The 21,066-nt window shown below is 52.0% G+C and overlaps 1 protein-coding gene and 1 long non-coding RNA gene across 11 annotated transcripts in view; one reads left to right on the forward strand and one right to left on the reverse strand.

Moving 5' to 3' along the window:
* Tns1 (tensin 1) overlaps positions 1-21,066 on the reverse strand; it is a 217,421-nt gene that overhangs the window by 158,044 nt on the left and 38,311 nt on the right. For 9 of the 10 annotated variants that reach the window (XM_050123778.1, XM_050123776.1, XM_050123777.1 and 6 more), the window contains exons 2-3: positions 13,052-13,166; positions 1,518-1,555 (exon numbers count right to left, since the gene is read on the reverse strand). In XM_050123778.1, coding sequence (XP_049979735.1) covers positions 1,518-1,555; positions 13,052-13,166 — 153 coding nt within the window. Of the gene's footprint in view, positions 1-1,517; positions 1,556-2,383; positions 2,421-13,051; positions 13,167-21,066 lie in introns of those variants that run through there. The other variant, XM_050123789.1, reaches the window with a different exon arrangement.
* Positions 1,495-11,193, forward strand: LOC126489481 (uncharacterized). The gene is made up of 3 exons (XR_007588932.1): positions 1,495-1,593; positions 7,671-7,787; positions 10,675-11,193. It is a non-coding gene; the product is annotated as an uncharacterized lncRNA (long non-coding RNA).

A 21,066-nucleotide genomic window follows, 5' to 3' on the forward strand; every position in this document is an offset into this window, starting at 1 on the left:
CAGTGAACTCATCACCTGATCTTCTTAACAGTCTCCTGCTGCTACTAGGAGGCAGAAAGCAAAAGAGGAACATTTAAAAAAAAAAAAAAGGCCATCGATACGGACAGAAAACAATGGGCCAATGGTCAGGGGAGGACAAAAGGCCATGGCAGAGGAACTACACCTATACTTTTTGGTGCCTTGGTTCCTCCAATTTAAAGCAACGTGACCTTCCACCCTGTGGGATTACAAGATTCAGATCTGATAGCGTGTGTAGTGCGTGTGCTCATAAGGCTTAGGCCCAGAGAGCACAAATGTTCACTGTCACTGAGAAACACTGATATGGGAAAGGGCTGCGCGGGGCAAGGAGAGGAGCAAGCAGTTTGGTAGTTTCTGGGGTTAAAGATGGAGAACTCTGCCCCAGATGAGAACACGTTGCCTCCCCCACCCCCAAAGATAAAGCTGACCCAGCCAGGGAAGCCAGATAGCTGGTGTCCCTGCTGCAAGCCACAGGCCCTTTGCAGTCCAGAATTTATAGTATGCGGCTCTTCCAGGAGTCCTTGGGGGCATAGTCAGGATCTCACAGAAGGGAGCAGACCACTCCCAGACCTGAGGTTCCATCAACAGCCCCTTCTCCTCTGAATCAGGCCTGTTCCTCAGTAGTGGGTTGGTTGTTTGTTGTTTGATTGATTGGTTGATGATCAATCGATTGATTGATTGATTTTTGAGCACTTCTGTTGCATGGGCACTTAGGACTCACAGCCTGAGCTCACTTAACATTCAAAACGTTTTGAGAGGTGGGCATCTTAACCCCATGCCCTTGGGGTGGATCAGGTTCAGTTAGAACTGTGACATACCTACCACCTCCCAACTAATAAAAAGGTAAAGCCGGAGGGTAAAAGCGGACCCTGCACCGAACTCCCTGCTCTGTGGCTTCCTTCTCACCTGGGCTCCTGCCAGAGGGGCAGGTGAAGTGACAGAAAGGGGGCGGCCTGGAGCCTGAGCAGACACGGGGGAAGAGTAGCGAGAGAAGTACTAATCAGTCGCGAACCCGGTGAAAGCTGAGCCACCTGCCAGCAGCTACCTTCCAAATTCATGACACCCTCATCACCCCATACCCCCATTACTCCACAAAGCTGACCCACCACCTCCTACCCAGACCTGAAAGGACGTGTTTGAACAATCAGAGCAATCACTCCTGTCTTCTCGCCTCAGTTTCCCTCTACTGCATGATCTGCCAGGAAACACTGGAGAAACTAAGCTCGGAAATGGGGAGCGGGGGCGCGGATTGGCCCACGAAGAATGGGTAGTACCTTGTCAGACAACTCCACGGCCCCGCCCCCACTCTCTGTATTGCAGAGGCTACCCCGGGCTGGCCGAATGGGGCCGCGCAGGGCAGTACACAGCCAGCATGACCAGGATCCCCAGAACCTCCGTGGCCTTGGCCTTCACCTTGACCCATGCCCCACACTTTGCATAAACAAAGAGCAGCCGCCCCGCCCCACCCCGCCCCCTACCAGCTCCCCGCTGCCCCTTACCTTGGCCTGGCATTTCCGATGACAGGAGAAGCTGCAGACTGCGGGAGCGAGACAGAAAGAAAGTTTTAGCCGCGAGGTATGAAATGGAAACTCAGGCGCAATCTCCTCCCACCCCAGCCCTCCACGCCCGGCAGGGGGAGGGGGGACCAAGGAGAGGGGCGGAGGGACTGAGGGGAGGCAGAACGGGGAGCCCGGGTGCGAACCCCCGAGGGCGTCCGCTGGAGTCCCGCCAGGCCGAGGTGGTGGGGACCCAGGCCCAGTGCCAGCGGCACAGAGGAGCAAGGGGGCCTCTCTCCTCACACCCAACTACAGGCAGGCCTCTCACACGTGCACTCCCCTAGGCCAGAGGCCCGGGCACACCCGCAGGCACACACAGCACTCAGGACTCTCCACACCACATAATCACACACACACACACACACACACACACACACACACACTCGTGCTACAGCGACCCTGGGATCTGTGGCACAGAACAAACACACACACACATACATACACACACACACACACACACACAAAGTTCCTGCCTACATGTGAGTGTGCGCACACACATGCACACACACTTGGAGAACTTGCTCTCCCTCCCACTACCAGAAGCTGGAATCAAATTTCCTATCAGGTTCCCCGAAGCCAGGAATGTCCCCTGTTCTGCGGCCCCACCCCCCAGGGCACTTGGCACTTCTAGAAAGTTCCAGGAGCCCTTCCCAGGGGTGCTTGAGGGCCTCTGACCTGGGTTCTGAGTTGATTTGGGTCTGCTGGGACAGGAGAGTCTGGCCACTGGTTAGAGAAAGAGGGAAGCAGGCGGCAGAGGTGCACCCTAAATCAACTCTCAGCTGCCCCGCCAGTCTGTCCACCCTACTCACCCCTACCAGCTTCAGCCACCAGCTTTTGGCAGAGTCCTGGCTGGAGGCTGAGGTTCAGATGTCCCACTGCAGTCACAGAGTTCCCCACACCCAGCCTGGCCAGCAAGGTGGAGCCTGGGATGTCACCTTGACCACTGGCACCCTGTCCTGGCCCAGTTCAGGCCGTGTGACTCAAGCTGAGCTGAGCAAGGCTGTACTGACCCGGCCAGCCCAGCTCAGGCCCATCACCCTTGGCCTATGACATATCCCACCATGTCATCACCATCCAGCTAACATCTGCCTTCTCCTGATTCCCTAAGCCTGTATCCCCACTCTAGGTGACAGCTCCCTCCCTTCCAGAAGGTGTTCCCCTCACATGAGCACCCTCCCCACCTCACCCCCATGCCTTCCTTGGGACAGGGACTTTAGGACTGAGAAAACCTCAGTTCAATTGGCCTGAGCCTAGGAGACACCCCTCCCCCCTTGCTGGCCGAGACTACAAATGGATACCCTCATCTGTACCTGGTACACTGTAAAGGCTTAATAGGTGTCCCCTAAGTTGGACCTAGCTGAAAGTCTCCCCATGACTGTGTGGCCCCTGTCATTTAATCACCTCCCACATTCAGCCATCCCCTGCACCGCAAGCCCCCTACCACAGCTCATGTTCAACCAACAGCTCCTTCAGCCCACTGGGCCTCTCAACCCCCAATCTAGACACTAGGGGCATAGTGGGGGACCAGGACTCTGTCTTCCTCCAGTGTTTTCCACATTTCTGACATTCCCAGGATGCAGCAAGCTCTCTTCTCCCTGGGGGCCTTTGTTTATGCTGTTCTGGCAGCCTGGGACTCTCTCTGTCATCCCCAGTCCTTAGCGAGTCAAATCCCCCTCAGCTGGTAGGATCCACTCAAGGCTGCCTCCTTATAAAGGCCTTTCCTGACTGCCCACATTACCGTGGGCCTAAGTTAGTCCTTTCAAGACCCCTATTGTCACCTCGTCTGACCAGTTCACAATCTGAAGTCTCCCTAGGCAGCTTCCAGCTGAGCTGTCTGCCTGAACTAAACAATTGAGCACAGGGAGCTTGCCCATCTCACTAAACCTGTATCCTCTGCAGCTAGGACAGTATCTGCTTCAGACTCTGGACCACACAGTGTCACAAGGCCCAGGCAGACCAGCTTGTGATCCAGAACCGAGCATGGATGCACCCGTGATCCAGAACCAGGCATGGGTGTGCCCGTGATCCAGAACCAGGCATGGGTGTTTTTCTGGCTTTGCGATAGAAGGACAGCCTTTTTCCAGGCAGTTCTCAGGATGGTGACTTGATGAGCACAGCCTGGGGCAATGCCAGCGCTCACCTTGGTAGGTGCCCTTAACAGTGCCCTGCTGTAGGACCATAGGAGCCTCTCAGTGGACAGACACTCAGCAAGTGTCCCCAAGTGGAGGCACACAGGCAATGGCAGTCCAGAACTCCCTGCATGGTGAACGTAGAGCTGTATGAGAAAATGTCCCCACCCCACTTCAGGGGCACCTCAGCACACAGGGCCAGGACCCCAAGTATGGTGCTCCACCTCAGAGCACCTGTCCCCAGTCCCCCTGAGCCTCCATCACATTCTTAGCCACCTGTCTCTGGTCTCCTTCAGGGACAGTGATTCTGCTGCCTTCCTTGACTCTCTCCTGATGTCATTCAAGGACTGGCCAAACCATCCTGCTGGCCTCTCCAAGACCAATGAAAGAAACATTTAGGATGGTACAGTAAGGAAGAGTGGCAGCCAGCTGTAAGGGGGTCTCCGCCCTCTGCGAACACACACACACACACACACACACACACACACACACACACACTACACTACACTGATGGGGCTGCTTTGGGTAATCTTTTTATTATTAATTATTTATTCTATATGCATCAGTGTCTTATCTTCTTCAAGTGTATTTCTGAGCAATCACTGGTGCCTGCAGAAGCAAGAAGAGGGAATCAGATCCCCTGGAACTGGAGTTAGAAATCACTGGGCGCTGCCATGTGGGTGCTGAGAATTCAACTTGGGTCCTCTGGAGAGCAACCAGTGCTCTTAACTGGCTGAGCCATCTATCCAGCCCTGGTTTGGGTAATCTTGACTTCTACCACCATCAGGTCTGGCTGTTCATCAGGCTTATGGAGAAAAGCTGATCCATAAGAGCTGAGCCTTGAGCTGGTTAACCTCTATTGATAACTTCATTTAATGGGGAAGTACCTGGGAGGTCGATCAAGAATGCCCCTGGGTCTGTCTGTTCTCCCAGAGAGGAAGGCAAGAACGCAGGTATTGCATCCCACGGGGAGCAGATGGAATACAAGTGAGAAAAAGAAAAGACAGACATCACAGGCTGGCTTTCTCCCCCACCTGAATCACTTCCTGGCTAGCAGGAGCAGGAACTGCACGCCCCACAACACAATGGAGTAACACCTTTGAAACCGTGAGCAAAGTGAGTGTTTCTTCCTGGTGCCTGTGGCTCGGGTTATCTGATGCAGGAATAAAGGTACAAGAAACCAGCCTAAGGTGGAAGTTAGGTCCCTGAGTGGAATACGGGGACCCCTGCCCAGTCTTGATTCTCTCTCTGTTTCCTGACTGCAGCGAGGTGAGCAGGCCTGTGCACAAACTGTGAAGTACTGGGCCACCACAGGCTGAAGCAGTCACTGACTAGAGCTGAGACATAATTAGCTTTGCTGCCTTCAAGTTGGTCGTCTTTAAGTATTCTGTCAGGAATGGAACTCTAACAAGACAGAATCATGTAGAATTGGCGGTGTGTGTGTGTGTGAATTTTGGGGAAAGCTAGGCAAGGCATTGTGACCAGTCTTGCCCTAGTTGAGGAAACCAGTTACCCTGTCTTGAGCACACTCCAGCAGCCAGCTTACTATAGCCCCCACCAGATCCAGCTGCCATCCTGACTCAGCCTCCAGTGACCCCCAAAATTAGAAGCATCCCATGCTAACATTCCTGCTGCACAAGCTGAAGAAAACCCTCTTTCAAACAGTTAGGTTTGGCAGACATATTCACACAGCAGTAGATAAACAGTATGGAAATCAAAGCACTGGGCCCCTCAGAATGTGAAGCCAGGTCCGTGCTGGCTGATGGGGAGCACTCAGTGACCCTCCCTGGGCCCCGTTGCTCCTACCCCTTTCCATTCTTCTCTAACTCCTTCCCTTTTGCCACCCTGCTGGGCATTTGATCCTCATGTTCCACAAAATAGCGAGGCTGGGAATCCCCAGCCCTCGCCCCCAGCTCCCACTATGCACCAGTTCACACCAGTTACCTTCCCACAGGCTGGCTCTCACCTCCAGCCCTTACGTCCATCAATCCACAGATGATAGCCAAGAGCTGACAGATCACACCACATTCTCAACTAGAATCAACTCCTCCCTGCAGCCTGCTCCAGCTTCTACCCCCAGTCCGTACCCCGAAAGGGTCTGGTCCTGCCATGCCAACCTCCCCAGATGTCATTCATTCAGAGATGGTTGTCCCTTCCCTTACAGAGTCACCACACACATACACACACACGCACACACACACACACACACACAAACACACACACCCTGCTTCCCTGCATCAGAAAGGAGGTTCTGCGGTTCTGCTCAATCGCCATTTTGTGTCCACCACACAGATGGGCTCAGTAAACACGTGCAAGCTTCCAGGTAGAACTGTCCTCAGATAAAGCCCGTGGAACAAAGCTGGCATTTTGGGGGCCACAGAGCAGGTACAGTGGGAGGGGTGAGCCTACTTTAGGGACCGTGGGAGCTGGTCAGTGACCACACCATGTTGCAGTTGTGGCAGCAATTAAACTAACTCTCTCTCTCTCTGTCTCTCTCTCTCTGTGTGTCTCTCTTTCTCTCTCTCTCTCTCTCTCTCTCTCTCTCACACACACACACACACACACACACACACACACACACGCACGCACGCAGCTGTACCTGTTCTCTCCACATCAGAGCCTAAGCTGCAGGGAGCACAGATGTCGCTGTGTGATTTGGGGAAGTTACCAAGCCACTCTGAGCTTCCTTCGTCTGTAAAATGGAGTCAATGATATCATGTGTGTCACAAGGCAGGATTAAATGATTGTCACCGTGCAGCTCAGAGCCCTGTGCTGTGGCCCCTCATCTCCAAGGATACCCTCCCAGATCCCCAGTCAGTACTTAAAGCCATAGATGGTACTGACCCCAAGGTGCATGGGGTCTTGTTCTATTTGTAAATGCCTGTGATAGCATTTAACTAATAATGTAGGCACAGGAGGTAAGGACATAAAGACAACCGAACATAGCAATTCACAGTTACAAAAACCATCTCAAACTAAGGAACTGTTTCTGAAACTTTCTTATTTTTGAACTACAGCTGGCCTCAGGGAACTGAAGCCTCGGAAAGCAATGCGGTGGATAAGTAGAGACCCCACCCCCGCCCTGAGTGTTCAATCTAACTGTGGCCAACAGCATTCTCATCATCTTGACCCTAGTTATGATAAGGGACACCTGGGTTCCTGTCTTAACCACTTTCATTTTGCTGTGTGGCCACTGAGCAAGTCACTACCCTCTCTGGTCTCAGCCTCTCGTTCTTACAGGCAGCCTGAAAGATCCATAGGCCTGCACCCTCAAAATTAGATGGTTCAATGTATACAAAGACTGTAGAAGTTTTTTTCTTGGAATGACCCCAGGTACAGTAGCTGTCTCTAGCACTCTCCAGTGACCAGAGTTCCCTCCCCCCAAAACATCCAGGGTGACCCACTCATCTGTCTGCCTTTCTCCTGGGCTTAGGGTACCAAATCAATGGACTCCAACCCTGTTCCAGCTATCAGAGTCTGTACCACCCATGCCGGTCTGTCCCCCAGCTGGGGTTGGATATGTTCCTGGATTCCTGGGCTGGAACCCAAGCTTGCTGTGACAGTACTGAGCGGTCTCAAGCCCTCCAGCCTCCCACCCCACAGTGCTGTCCCCTCCTGACTCCTCTGGGTCATGCGGCAACTGGGAGCCCCAGTGCAGACAGAGCCGACCTTTCCGGGCCACTGTTACCTCCAGTTCCAGACGTGTTGTCTGGAGCCATGGGAATGTGTGTCTGTAGATGACACTCATTCTGAGCCACAGCAAAGACAGACAGACAGACAGACAGACACCCGCATCAGGGTCTACCAGCCCTCTCCCTCCATGGAAGGGGAACTCTCCTTCTGGCCCTAGAAAGGTGACCTGGGGGCTGGCAGGAACACAGCCTCCTGAGACACAATTCTCCACTCCCCTTTTGGACACTGGCTGTAGAGACAGGGCAGAGAAAATCACCCTGTTTCCTGTCTCCAGATGTCCCTCAGGCTCCTGAGAAAGGCAGACACCTGGACAGCTGTGACCTCCCAGGTCCTTGGAGAGCACCAAAGGCAGAGACCTACCCACAATGCCTTCCTGTGCTGACTCCCTGAGGTGAGGCACTGGGGACTACCCATTGACCTGAAGCCCCAGGAAGTCCTGCCCACCTAGCCTGGCCTGCATGGCACTGAAGGAACAAGCCCCTGTGGAGAGGGCTTTTGATCGCTTCAGTGTGGGGAGCTGCACCCCAACCCCTCCTGTGACCTGCCCTTTCTCAGCTGGGCTGTGTGGCTCTGGGCTAGGGTGACTTCCTGCCTTGGGAACACAGGAAACCACATTGTTGGGATCTAAATGGCCTTTTCCTCTAGGACTTAGGTCAGAAAATGCACACACAGCCTCAGCGTGCACCTGACCTGGCTGTAACCACCCCAGGCCTTGGCTCTTCCGCAGGCACCAGGTCACACATCGGCAGAGGCCACAGTGCACAGATGTTTGGTCAAACATTATTCTAAGTGTTTCTGTAAAGTTGTTTTTAAAGGCGAGACTGGCGTGTATATCAGTAGTGGGCTCCAAGATGCGGGTGAGCCTCATCCAATCAGCTGGACACTGAAGAGAAAATTACCCACCTCCCCCAGCAAGAGGAATCTGCCAGCACCCTGTGCCCAAACTTGAACTGCAGTTTGTCCCTGACTCTCCAGCCTAATGGCCATTAGCAAACTAAAACTTGCCACATCCCCACTGTCACACGAGCCAGTTCCTAAAAATCAATTTCTGTCTATCAATATGCCTGTCTACCTGTCTGCATCCTATTTACCTGTCTGCATCTGTCCATCCATCTATCCATATATCAATACATACTTACAATCTACCCTTCCACCCATCCATCCTTCTATACACCCAGAGATCCATCCATCCATCCACTCATCCATCCTTCTATCCACCCAGAGATCCATCCATCCATCCATCCACTCATCCATCCTTCCAGCCTTCTATCCCAGAGATCCATCCTTCCCTCCACCTCTAGCTACACACATTATGTTATCCCTGCTTCTCCAGAAATGCCAACTAGTAAAGACAGAAATCTTGAGGTACTGGGCGCAGTGTGCTTTTGAGGGCACAACAAGAAAAGGCCTCCCAGATCATCTCTCCCAATATGCATGTTCATTTCTTTAGGGATTTGTTTGTTTGTTTGCTGTGTTTTTGTTTGTGTGTTTTTAGTAAAAAAAAAATACAAAATTAAAAACCGAAACCTCTCCATAGCCCAAGCTAGCCTCGACTGAGATTCTTGGCAGGGATCATCACACTGGCTCCCAAAGCTTTACTTTTTGTTTCGATTTACTATTACGAGTTTTTTGTTTTGTTTTATTTTGAGACAGATCACACTCTAATCCCCGCTGGCTCAAACTCATAGCAATCCTCCTGCCTCAGCCTCCTGAGTATTTCCATCACAGGCAAGTACCCATCATACCCTGCTCCCAGGAATTGTCAAATTTTCATTGTTTTAGTCAAATTGCCTGTACAGTTTGCTTTTGTGTAGAGTCTGAAAGATACTAATAAGTCTGACAGTGTGCCACACAGGGCCTCTACCTGAACTGTCTGCTGCTGTCTCTTTAATCCCTGCTGTAATCTGATGAGAAGGTTTGCTATTTGTCCAGTTGTGAGAGGGGAAACTATGAGTCGGCATGTCTCACTAGGGCTGGCTGCCTCCACGGGCGTGTGCTACTCTGAGGAGGCCACATGTGGCTGCTCCCTGCTTCTGGGCTCACCAAAAGGCAAGAGACAGGAAGTAGCCTAAGCTTTGATGCCAGACCAAGTCTACATGGCAGCTCTTGTGCTCCCAAGCTGGCAATGTAGTCTAGTGGCTAGGGCTCTTGACCACAGCTCTGAGTCTATCCATGCTCCTACTGAGGCCCTAAATATTCAGGAGACAAACCTAGTAACTCCTTGGAGAACTCCTACACATCCCTCAAGACCCAGCTTGTATACTCCTTCCCTGCCGGAGACTAACCAGGATATGTTTTCTGTGCCAGGCAGCCCCACCCACACTTCAGTGCCAGCTCTGTCCACGGACTCCATGAACACTTGACTGTCTTCCTGGATATTGGGTAGCTCTTAGTGTCCATACCCCTGTAATGACTAGTCCTAAAGATGGCTCAGCTTGCAAGCATCAGAGGGACCCACAGGTACACAGAGAGGGAAGCAGCACCTGCATTGGGTGAGTTAGCTGACCTTCCCAGCTAGCTGACCTCCCAAGGGAATTTTCCAAGCACACCTCATATCCCTCATTGAGCATCCCTGGTCCAGTCTCCTGGGCTATTGCAGTTTCACCATCAGCCAGCCTAGTCCACCCAATCCCAGGTACTTCTGTCTCTCTGTGTGCATGTGTCTGTCTTTTCTTCATTCCCTCGCTCGCCCAGTCAAATCAAGTCCCAGAAGTCATACAGGGACTTGTCAACCATAGACCCTCTGCTAGAGAACAAGTTGTACAACCATATCTGGTGGCCCTGGATGGATGGGTCGATAGATGGATGTGGATGACTGGATGGATGGATGGATGGATGGATGGATGGATGGATCGAACGATCGATAGATGGATGTGGATAGATGGATGGATGAAGGGAAGGATGGATGGATGGATGGATGAAGGGATGGATGGATGGAGGGATGGATGGATGATGGATGGATGGATGAAGGGATGGATGGATGAAGGGAAGGATGGATGGATGGATGGATGAAGGGAAGGATGGATGGATGGATGGATGGATGGATGGATGGATGGATGGAAGGATGGATGGATGGATGGATGAAGGGATGGATGAAGGGATGGATGAAGGGATGGATGAAGGGATGGATGAAGGGATGGATGAAGGGATGGGCAGATTGTGTGGATAGACAAAAAACAGAAGGATGGTCAGATGGGTAAGATGGATGGAGGGCAGTATGAATGGGCAAATAAGATGGTACGTTCACCTCATGCCACCACAATCTCCTTGTTCTACAGCAGACTTGATCCACGCCTACTTCTCCCACCCCTGGCCCAGTCAAGGCAACCCTACGCCTTCTGCTGAAGTTCACATGTGGCCAAGCCCAGAGCCATCCTCACTCTTCCTTGCTGGACTACTCCTGGATGTCATGTAGCTTGATGGTGTGTCTGGACTGGAGTCCAGGCTTTCCTCTGGCCCGTGGTCTCCTCTGCCTCGAGATTCAGGATGAAACTGGGAGACTCCTATACACATGGGAACCAGGGCCCCTGTCTTTGAGAACTCGTGGACTAAGTCATCATGGAGACTAGACACAGATATCTGAATGCCACAGGAAACTAGGCAGAGATGTGCCCACAGACACACTCCAAATCCTAAAATTCCCTCTTTCCCTGCTCCCACTGGTGCCTCTCAGATGAGGGGGAAACTCCAGGAGGAAGAGAGTGGAGAGCAAGGGGAGACAGAAGCCAATTTATGTGACCTGAAGGTACAGGGCAGAATGGGTCTATTATACAATAAAAATGCAAAGCCTGACCTGCTTAAACCCTCTCCTTAACTCCCCTGTGGAGTCCTTGCTAGAGCTCTTGGGAGGGAGGAGGGCGACGCCATGTGGCTAATCCAGATATTGCATGCATTTTTGTTGCCTAGATTGATGATTCAGTATGGGCCATTCATGTCTTTCCTGGACACACACACACAGACACACACACACACTCATACCTCCACACACAATTGCTTTCCCTTGACCCTTTCAAAGTTCAGATCCAGAATTACCTGCTCTAACCCGACCAGCCAACACGAGACACAATCACCACCAACCTCAGTTTCTTCACTTATAAAGCAAATATAAGACCAGCATCTTACAGATGCTGTGAGTACCAGATGAGATGATGCATCCATGGCGTGTGGTCCTCAGTAAGTGTCTTAGCAATTGTTATGGGTTCTAGTATCCCCCACCTGCCCCCTCTGGGCTGGACACATAGGGAGAAGCACAGGCTGAGAGGCTGGGCAGGAAAGAGCACACACATCCCTTGGCATGGGGAAGGATGCGGGCTGAACCCAGTAGGCCTGCAGCTAAGGGCTGTATCTCTAAGGCAGTGGGACTCCAACAGCTTTAACCAGGGCTTTGGTGTAACTATCTGCACACTCTTCAGACCAGGGAAGCTGCGGGAGACTGGATTGGAGAGGCAGCTGATTGGCTGAGAGTTATAGTGGGAAGCTCAGCGACTTGGCCGCATGGGGACCCTGGTGACAGACAGGACATATGGCTGAAGGGAGAACTGCATCTACAAAAGCAACTGGGGACGAGGGTGTCAGTCACAGGTGCTGATCGCCCTCTAGGATCTGTGACAAGACAGACTTCTTGTCTTGTTTCTGGGACAGACAGGCCCTTCAAAAGCACATGATTATAGTGACTGAAAAAGTCCAGTAGCCCACAGTGACTTGGGGCTGCTTAAAGTCAACCCAAACCACCCAAAAGTGGCTCAGTTTGTTTGCATCACCGCTGATGCTTAGGCACATGCCATTCATGTGCCTTGCATGCACCAACCATGCCCTTTTGCATATCCCAACCGCACATTCCCCATGCCAAACGCCTTCCACACAGCAGGCATGAACCTTTCCACGTACCTTCCACGTGCCCACCACGTTCCACTTCCTAACCGCAAACCTGCAACATGCCAACCGCACATCCTCCACATACCAAACCACACCTGTTACATGCCAACCATGTGCTTTCTGTCTACCCACCACACGCCTTCAGCACACTTCCCACAGCCAGCCGTGTACCTCCATGTACCAGCTAAGTACCTCCCACGCTTCCCAAATCTAACTATGCAGCTTTTCACACAACATCATGCCTTTCTCTCTTTGTTTGTTTGTCTGTTCTCTTTTCAAGACAAGGTTTCTCTCTGTGTCCCTGACTGTCTATAGACCAGACTGGACTCCAACTCAGGAAACTCAGGGATCCACCTGCCTCTGCCTCCTGAGTGCTGGGATCTAAGGCGTGTGCCACCACCGCCCGGCTCCATCCATCATAGCTTGATTTCTAAAGCATCTGCATGACTTTTAAGCACTTGCCACAAACCCTTTACGGGACTCCTCCACCCCAGCCATATGCCACTCACATTCTACCACATCCTACCCCTACACCTCCCCATGCTACCTGCTCTTCCTTCCATCCACATGTTAGGCCTGTGCCTTCATACAATCTCTACCAGGATCATATCATCAGCACCTGCCACACGTCAGCACACACTCCACGTGCTTATCATCTAGGTTTTCAATGCCTCCAACAGATGAAAGACGGGCACATGTGCCCAGCGGTGACCCCACCCACTCCGATTAGATGGATCCATCAACAGCAGCAGCATGCCCTGGGTCCCATCGGCCACAAACCTTTGCAAACACAGCCCTCCCGAGTGATGGCCTGGCGGCAGATGCCACAGGGCTTCACCTTCTTGAAGGCCTTCACCTTGAAGTGGTGAGTCTTGGGGGCCTCCAGGTCTTCTGGCTGTAGGAAGAGAAGCCCGGAGGTCAGTCAGATGAATACTGGGGTCCCGGGAAGGAAGTGAGGACAGAGGAGAAAAAAACTGGCAGGATAGAGAAAAACCAAGGCAAAAGCCCCAGGAGGAAAGAGGTGCTTCAGGGTCAAGAATGGTACAGGAGTAATGGACATTCATCCCAGGATCCCAGACTAGCAGTGTCCATGGACAGGGCCAGGCAGTGACTGCAGACTAGTGCCCAGGGGTCCCCTCCATGGCTCCCATCCATATTTCTCTTCACAGTTACTCTGGTGTTACGATGAGAATTAAAACGCACTTAAGCAACTAGGTTTAAATGTGCAGTTTCATTAGGCAGAGCTGGAGCTGAGTGGCCTAGCACTTGCCTAGCTTGTGCAAGGTCCTTTAGTTACTTCACCGGGACCAAGAGGAGTGCACAGCTTGCCCAGGGAACCTCAGTTAGCACCTCCCACACCACACCAACCACGCGCCTTCCGTGTGCCTTCTACACACCAACGTATACCATCCCATACCGAGGGGATTTCTCTTGTCAGTGAATTAATTCGCTGGATCTTAAACTCTGCAGAAATGGAATTGCCAGTATGCACTGCACTGTGCAGGGCCCCTCGTCCAACATTGGCCTGTTCTGATGGAATGCAGCCGTTTCTTCCGCTTCGCTGCTGTATAGTTTGCCATTGCGTGAGTGCAGCAATTTACCCATTCCACTGTGGGTGGTCCCTCACTTCTCCAGTCCACATCCCAGCACGCCACTTCCCTAGCTTCTCTCAAACTTCCCCCTACTCCAGGAGGTCTCTTCTACCTTTGTTTTTATTTCTATTCTTTTTTTAAGATTTATTTATTTATTATGTATACAACATTCCTTCCATGTGTGCCTGCAGGCCAAAAGAGGGCACCAGATCTCATTATAGATGGCTATGAGCTACCATGTGGTTGCTGGGAATTGAACTCAGGACCTCTGAAGAGCAGCCAGTGCTCTTAACCACTGAGTCATCTCTCCAGACCTTATTTCCTATTCTTTACAATATGAAAATATTCTGGGGATCAAACCCAGAGCCTTGAGCATGCTAAGTGTGTGCTCCGCTGCCAAGCAATGCCCCTAGTCTTATGAAAATATAGTATGTTACATTTTATTTCTTTGTGCCAGTGAACCATATATCCCTGGAACACACAATCCTCTTAAATCCCTATTTGAGACTGTCCTGCCTGTCCTGTGAGAAGAGCAACAGGCTGGCTTCCAGAGCATGCTTCTTTCTTACTTGTCAGCTGTACCTAGGCCAGCAGGTCACACACACACACACAGTCACCAGTTCCCCTCCAGACAGCACTACAAACACATACAAAGTTCTGACCATCTGTCCTGTGTAGCCTCACAAGAGAGCACACAACACTGCCCACTCCGCAGCTCATCCCTACATGAACTATGGACTTCCTGCTCGGGGGACTCCTGGAGGAAGTACTGCATGCCACAATCTCACTCCCCCTCTGTCTCCACTGGTCCTTCCTTGGCAGGGACTGGCCAGGACATAGACACAATCTGGTGACCATTCTGGGCACATGCTGAGGCCAGGCCATGGGCTTTCCGTGTGCAGAGGAATCCTGCTCTCTAAGCAATCCTTCCACTCCTTGTCCCTGTGCCTCTCGGATCTGAACCATGGCTAGAGGGGACAACTTGGTTTGGGAGTGGGCCATACACTTAGCAAACCTGGGACTCCTGTCTGGCAACACTGAGTAGTTCTAGGTGCCACCAAAACACAGAGATGCGGGTAAAATGAGGCTGGGTCAGGGGCAGCAAGCCAAAAAGACAGGAAGAAATAGACAGAAGGAGGAGGAGGAAGCAGACAGAGAGAGACAAGCCGTAGAGAATCAGACAGGGCAGACTGAGATAAGGGCAAAGGAGAAGAAAGGCGCAAGCCACAAGTACACAGAGAGCGAGCATGGATAGAGGCTCACAGTGGAGAGGGAACCAGGAGACAAAGAGGGACAGACAAGGACTAGGATCTCCCAAGGGCCACACCAGGGAAGAGTAGAGCATCAAAACACACAATGACAGCAATGGCTTCAAAGAGCCCATTGTGAGAAAAAATAATAAACGAAGAAGTCAAATAGAATATAGAGTCTCGAAGCCCCTCTCCTCCCCAGGTGTCTAGTCACAGAGGAGGGAGCTGGGTGTGGTGGCACACCTCGAATCCCCAAGTTCAAGGTCAGCCTGAAATAAATAAAGTGGGAGATAGATTTCCCAGACAGATGCCAATCAAGTGTTCAAAGTAAGCCACCGTCACCAGGGCAGGATGAATAGAAGTCGCGCACCTGGGAGGGCTGGCCGCGAACAAAGGGTCACTCTGTGATACTCCTGCCAAAAGCCACAACCTGAATCTAATCGAGACCCAAGCTGAGGCACCGTCTACAAATGAAATGGCCTGGAGCCTTCACAAGTGACAAGGTTATGTAAGTCAAGGGCAGGCAGAGACTCCCAGACAGGAGGAGACTCCAGACGCTGCAGCCAGAAGCACTGGCTGTTTCTGAACTAGATGTCTGTGGTGGCCTTAAGGACATCTCAGGGGCACCCAGTGAAATGCCACAGTATCTGAGCGTTAGATAGTAGTGACATCCCCACATTGTCAACCTCTGATAATGACCTCTGTACCCTATGAAATCCAAGTCCTTGTGGGAAAATCAGGAAGGTATTTAAGGTGGTGTGGGGGATGGGGGCGGTGTCAGTAACTCACTCTCCCAATGTTCAGGAGAGAACGATCTTTGTGTGGTATTTTCAACCCTTCTGAAGCTTGAGACTGTTTTGAAATCAAAGACAGACAGGCAGACTAGGTGAAAGGTTGGGGAAGCAGAGACAAGTCCAGGGCAGAGGTAAAGCAACCTATGAATAGCGTCCGGAGTCCAGCAGCGCCTCCTGGTGGTCATAGTGAGCAGCAGCTCTCACTGAGCCAATCCTGAATACCCAGCCCCACACCTCAAATGCCAACCAGGGGTCTGCTAGTCCAGACAGCTACAGCCTGGGTCCATTGAGGGCCCTCCATTCTGCTGTTTCCCCACCCCCCATTTCCCCAGCTCAGACTTTGGCTGTCGGATTTCCTGATCAATGTTGTCAGACAACCTAGGGAGGGGCCCCAGCCATGGCCTGGGGTAGGGGTAGGGGTGGAACACAGAGGGAACTTGACTTCTAGCTAGAAGACTACGTGAGGTAGGCAGGAAGGAATCCCAAAGTACCCCAATCCCCCTCCTCCTTTCAACTAAAAGAAAAAAATATTTGACATTCCAGCTAACCTTCCCAAACTCCCTGTCCTACACCCTCAGGTCCAACTCTTCTGCCAAAGCCTTATGAAAAGTCCTTTTTCCCAGAGAACATAAAGAGTCCTTACTGCCTAGTGGGCAGGAAGGAGGCGAGTGAAGCCTTCCAGACCGTTAAGAGAATATCCAGGCTCATGCCTGGCTTTGTGATCCTGCCTTCCTGTCCTGTGATGCCTGAATTTATAAACTGCAGTGGACTTGGAAGGCAGATGATGCTCCCACGGCTCTGAGACCTGCTTGGACCGTCTAAGTAGCCCTGGGTGCTCTTTCCTTCCAGCTCTGACAGAAGAACACTGGGCCTGGAATCTGGAGACCTGCTCCCTAGGCTGTGTGGCCTTGAGAGCATCAGTAACCTTCTCTGGGCCCCCAAATACTCAATGCAGTGAAAAGCTTAGGTCTGCAGCAGACAGGGTGAGGGATGAGGGACGCCATGACAGCTTTGAGGAGTACTGGATGTGAGGGACACCTATGGGGACCAGAGTCACGTCTGTCATCCCAGAGGAGGAGCAGGGACTCTGCAAGCCTCAGCATCCCTCACTAGGAAGCAAGGTGTCCAGTGATGCTGTAGAAAGGAACAAGACAGGATGGTGGAGGAGAGAGTGTAGGGCGGGTGAACCTTCTCCTTCTGACACTCAAAGGAAATGTCCCAACCCTGAAGACCAGAGGCAGACCTTGCCACAAGAGCAGGCTGATGTTTGAATCTGGCTGCCACCCTGCCCTCCTTCCCCATCTGGGATTGCTCCTCAGGTCCAGGCAGAGGATGAGAACGAGGCCCATAAAGTCAACAAGCCCATAAACAGTGCAGTGCAGTCCAAGGGCGATGGCTTGTTAGGACAATGATTGCTGCTTTCCTGACAAGCGGCAGACAGCCACATGGGGCACAGCCAGGCACTCCCCTCCCTGGATTAGCGGGCAAGCCCAGAGGCAGAGGGAGACATGGCTACAATGCAAGGAGGGGTGTTGTGGTGGCTCCGGCCCTGTCCTACCTCCCTACAGGCCAGAGTCAGAGCCAGGAGAAGGGAAGGGGTCCAGCTGGAAGCCATTCTACCCTGCCCATAAGCTCCAGCAGTGAGGGCTTTCACAGCCTCAGGCCTCGGCCCATCTCAGACCTTCCCTCTCTCCATTCACCCAGCCAGAGGGTGTGGCACAACTGGCTGGACCATCAAGGGCCCTAGCCAGGCCTTGGTCCTGGTTGGAAAAAGCTGCTTGCAGGCAACTCCCTGCCTCAAGGGGCAGAGAGGCAAAGGGTTGTGTGCTCCAGGGGTCCAAGAGCTTCCCCCACCCACTGTGAGAAAAGCCCCAGTTTGGCCCTTGTCTGTGGCTAAGCAGTTCTGGGTGACTAGAAAAAGACAGAAGTCTTCCTGCCAGAGAGCCAGGCATCCTGGAAGATGGGATGGCCAAAAATTGAGATAAGCGTCACCCTGCCCCTGCCACCTGGCCATCCAGCCCTCGAGATCCCCTCGCCCTTCATCTGGGGGTCTCTGAGCACCTGCCCTTCTCATACCCCTCTCGAGCCCCCAATTAAGGGCCAGCCGTGTTCTAGGTCACCCTGGTGGAAAACTCTGAGTCACTCTGGGATCCTCCCCGTCCTCCCCCACCCTCCCAGCAGCCAGTCGCCAGATCCTGTGACTTTTGCATCCTAATTCTCTCCGCAGACCATCCCTCTCCTGCTTTCCAGTTCTGCTCCCTCTGCCCATTCCTAGCCTTGTCCCCTCTGCCTAGGGCTGTCGCAACGGCTTCCAGGACCTCCAATGCCATCAGAACAACTTGAACTATGCAGGGCCATGGCCTCACACTCACCCCAAAATGCTTCCCCTGGCCTCCCGGTACCCAGGGAAGAGCCTGTGCTAACTCATACTAACAGGAAAATCATACCCTACCCCATCCAGCCTCCAGCTGGTCTCCATGCCCACCGCCCACTCCCAAATCCACGCAGGCTTTTCTCCAGCTATGGCCCAGGCATTGCACCCCTAAGCTACCATTCTGTGCCTCCATAACCTTTTTTTAAAAGTATTACAATGCGGGTATTGGAGAGATGGTTCAGTGGTTAAGACCACTGACTGCTCTTCCTGAGGACCCAGGTTCAATTCCCAGCACCCACATGGCAGCTCACAACTGTCTGTAAATCCAGTTCCAGGGGACCTGGCACCCTCACACAGACATAAATGCAGGCAAAACAGCGATTCATGTAAAATAAAAATAAACAACTTATTTTTAAAAATCCTAGTACTAAGGATTGAACCCAGAATTCTAGGCAAGTACACGACCACTCAAGCACATACCCACCCCCTTGGTATCTAGTTTAAATACAAGTTCAGCTTTCTCACACAAAAGTGGAACTGGATGCCCTGGTCCCAGGTTCCAGTTCAACCCCCATGGCTGGTTCCTCAGTGAGCTCCAGCCTGATCACTGTCCTAGCCAGCAACTTCCTGGCAGCATACTGCAATCTGGCTGGCCCAGCTAACTAGGCCCTCTCACCATACAGGGACTGTACAAAATTGTCCAGGACCCACCTCTCTACCAGCGCAACCTTGTAGATCTCATGACTTTAAATTCTCCAGTTAGAACTCCACTGGGGGAGCTGCTGAGACAGGGCCCAGGGCCTGCCCCCAAATCCCCGACCCACATGAACCTCCCATATCTCTCCTCACCCTGACCACCTCCACCTCCCTCCCTTCTCTTCTCCTTTCCTCAACCCCTCTTTCCTGCTCCTCTTTCCCCCTTCCCAAGCTCTTCCATGACTTAGTCCCTGGCGTCACTGTATCAAAACCTTCTGCTTCACTGAGTGAAATCAACTACAGAACCAGGAAGTCACAAAGATGTAGACAATTGAGGACCGTGAACAGAGCCAGGTACCAGATGGCCTCCTTGAGCCCTCCCAGAAACAGGAGGCTGAGGAACCACCCTGGGTCATGTAGATGTAAAATTCAACAGAGACTCCCGTCTGTCAAAGACAAAGTCCCAAGTCCTGCACTTAGTGTGATCTCTGACTGAGGTATCCCCAGCTGTTTGGAGCGATGATCCCAGGATAGAGGCCTAGCGTTCTATCACACCAGTGTGCCCGGTTAAACAAAGAGTCAGCTACCGGCCCCTGTCTTAATCACCCTCGATCATTCTTAGCCCCTATACTTGTGTTGAGATGTCGTTTCTTCTGGGTATGTAGTTTGAAGATTTATCTTCTTGGGGCTGGAGCGATGATTCAGTGATTAAGAGACACTGGGCATTCTTACAGAGGACCTGAGTTTAATTCCCAGAATCCACAAGGTGGCTCACACCATCTGTAACCCCAGTTCTTTGTTGAACTTCCATGGGTACATGGTACACGTGCATACATGCAGGTGAAACATTAAAACACATAAGTAATTTTTGTTTAAAAAAACAGAAAATGTATCTCCTGAACTGAGTGTGGTGGCAGAAGCCTGTAATTACAGCATTCAGGAGACAGAGACAGAAAAGGAGGGCAAGTCTGAGGGCAACCTGGACTAAACAGCATGTCCAAGGCCAGCCTGGGCTACATGGCAAAACTTTGACTCTAAAATACAACCTCTGGGGACTTAGCTCAGTTGGTAGGGCACTTTCTCAACATGCACAAGTCCCTGGGTTTATTACCAACACCGATAGAATCAGACATGGTGGTGCATGCCTCTAACCCCAGCACTTGGAAGGTGGATATAGAAGGATCAGTAGTTCAAAATCATCCTCACGCACAGTGAGTTCAAGGCTGACCTGAACTACACAAGACCATCGCAAAAGCGTGTGTGTGTGTGTGTGTGTGTGTGTGTGTGCGTGTGCGTGTGTGTATTACTCACCATTCCCTTGCTAAAGTCCAGATGAGCCCCTGCTTCTTGGTAACACTCATACAAGTTATCAGTTGCCCCCCCCCCGCCCCCCCCCCGCAAAGATGGACAGGACAAAGAAGGAGTTTAAGTGGCCAAGCAGTTAACTGGTTTCTCACCACAATCTCCCAAGCCATCCTTTACCTTTGAGGGTGCTGGACAAAATCTCCTTCAACCTGGAGGTACAGTGGCCTCCCCAACCCATCCCCTTGTCTCAGAAACACTGAGTTCATTGGCAGGGCGGCCTTAAACAGCCCTCTTCCCCTCCACAACCCCCCTTCTATTGACCAAAGATGGACCACTCGTCCCTTCCTGCCTCACAGAATCAGTGAGGTTCAAAGGGAAGTGTGCAAGTTGAAGACATGCACATGGATGGATAAGGCACAGAGAAAAAGCTGCCGGAACACATATCACGGCCCAAAGCAACCGGTTTGAGGGGGTGAGGGTGGTGACTACTTCTTAAAGGTCCTTGATCAAGGAACACCCAGGGAGGAACCTGGGGATGGGCCAGAGTGGAGAAACACTGCTTACGGCTTGTTCTCCATAACTTGATCAGTTTACATTTAAATACAGTCTATGCCCACCTGCCCAGGGGCACCACCTACAGTGGCTGAGCCCTCCCACATCAATCACAAGTCTATAAAATGCACGCACACTTGCCTACAGGTCAATCTGATGGAATGATTCTCTTCCCAGGGATCAAGCTGATGAGAGAGAGAGAGAGAGAGAGAGAGAGAGAGAGAGAGAGAGA

This window comes from Alexandromys fortis, unplaced genomic scaffold (assembly GCF_014885135.2).
Source record: "Alexandromys fortis isolate MF-2015 unplaced genomic scaffold, M_Fortis_MF-2015_v1.1 scaffold_220, whole genome shotgun sequence".
NCBI classification, from domain to species: domain Eukaryota; kingdom Metazoa; phylum Chordata; class Mammalia; order Rodentia; family Cricetidae; genus Alexandromys; species Alexandromys fortis.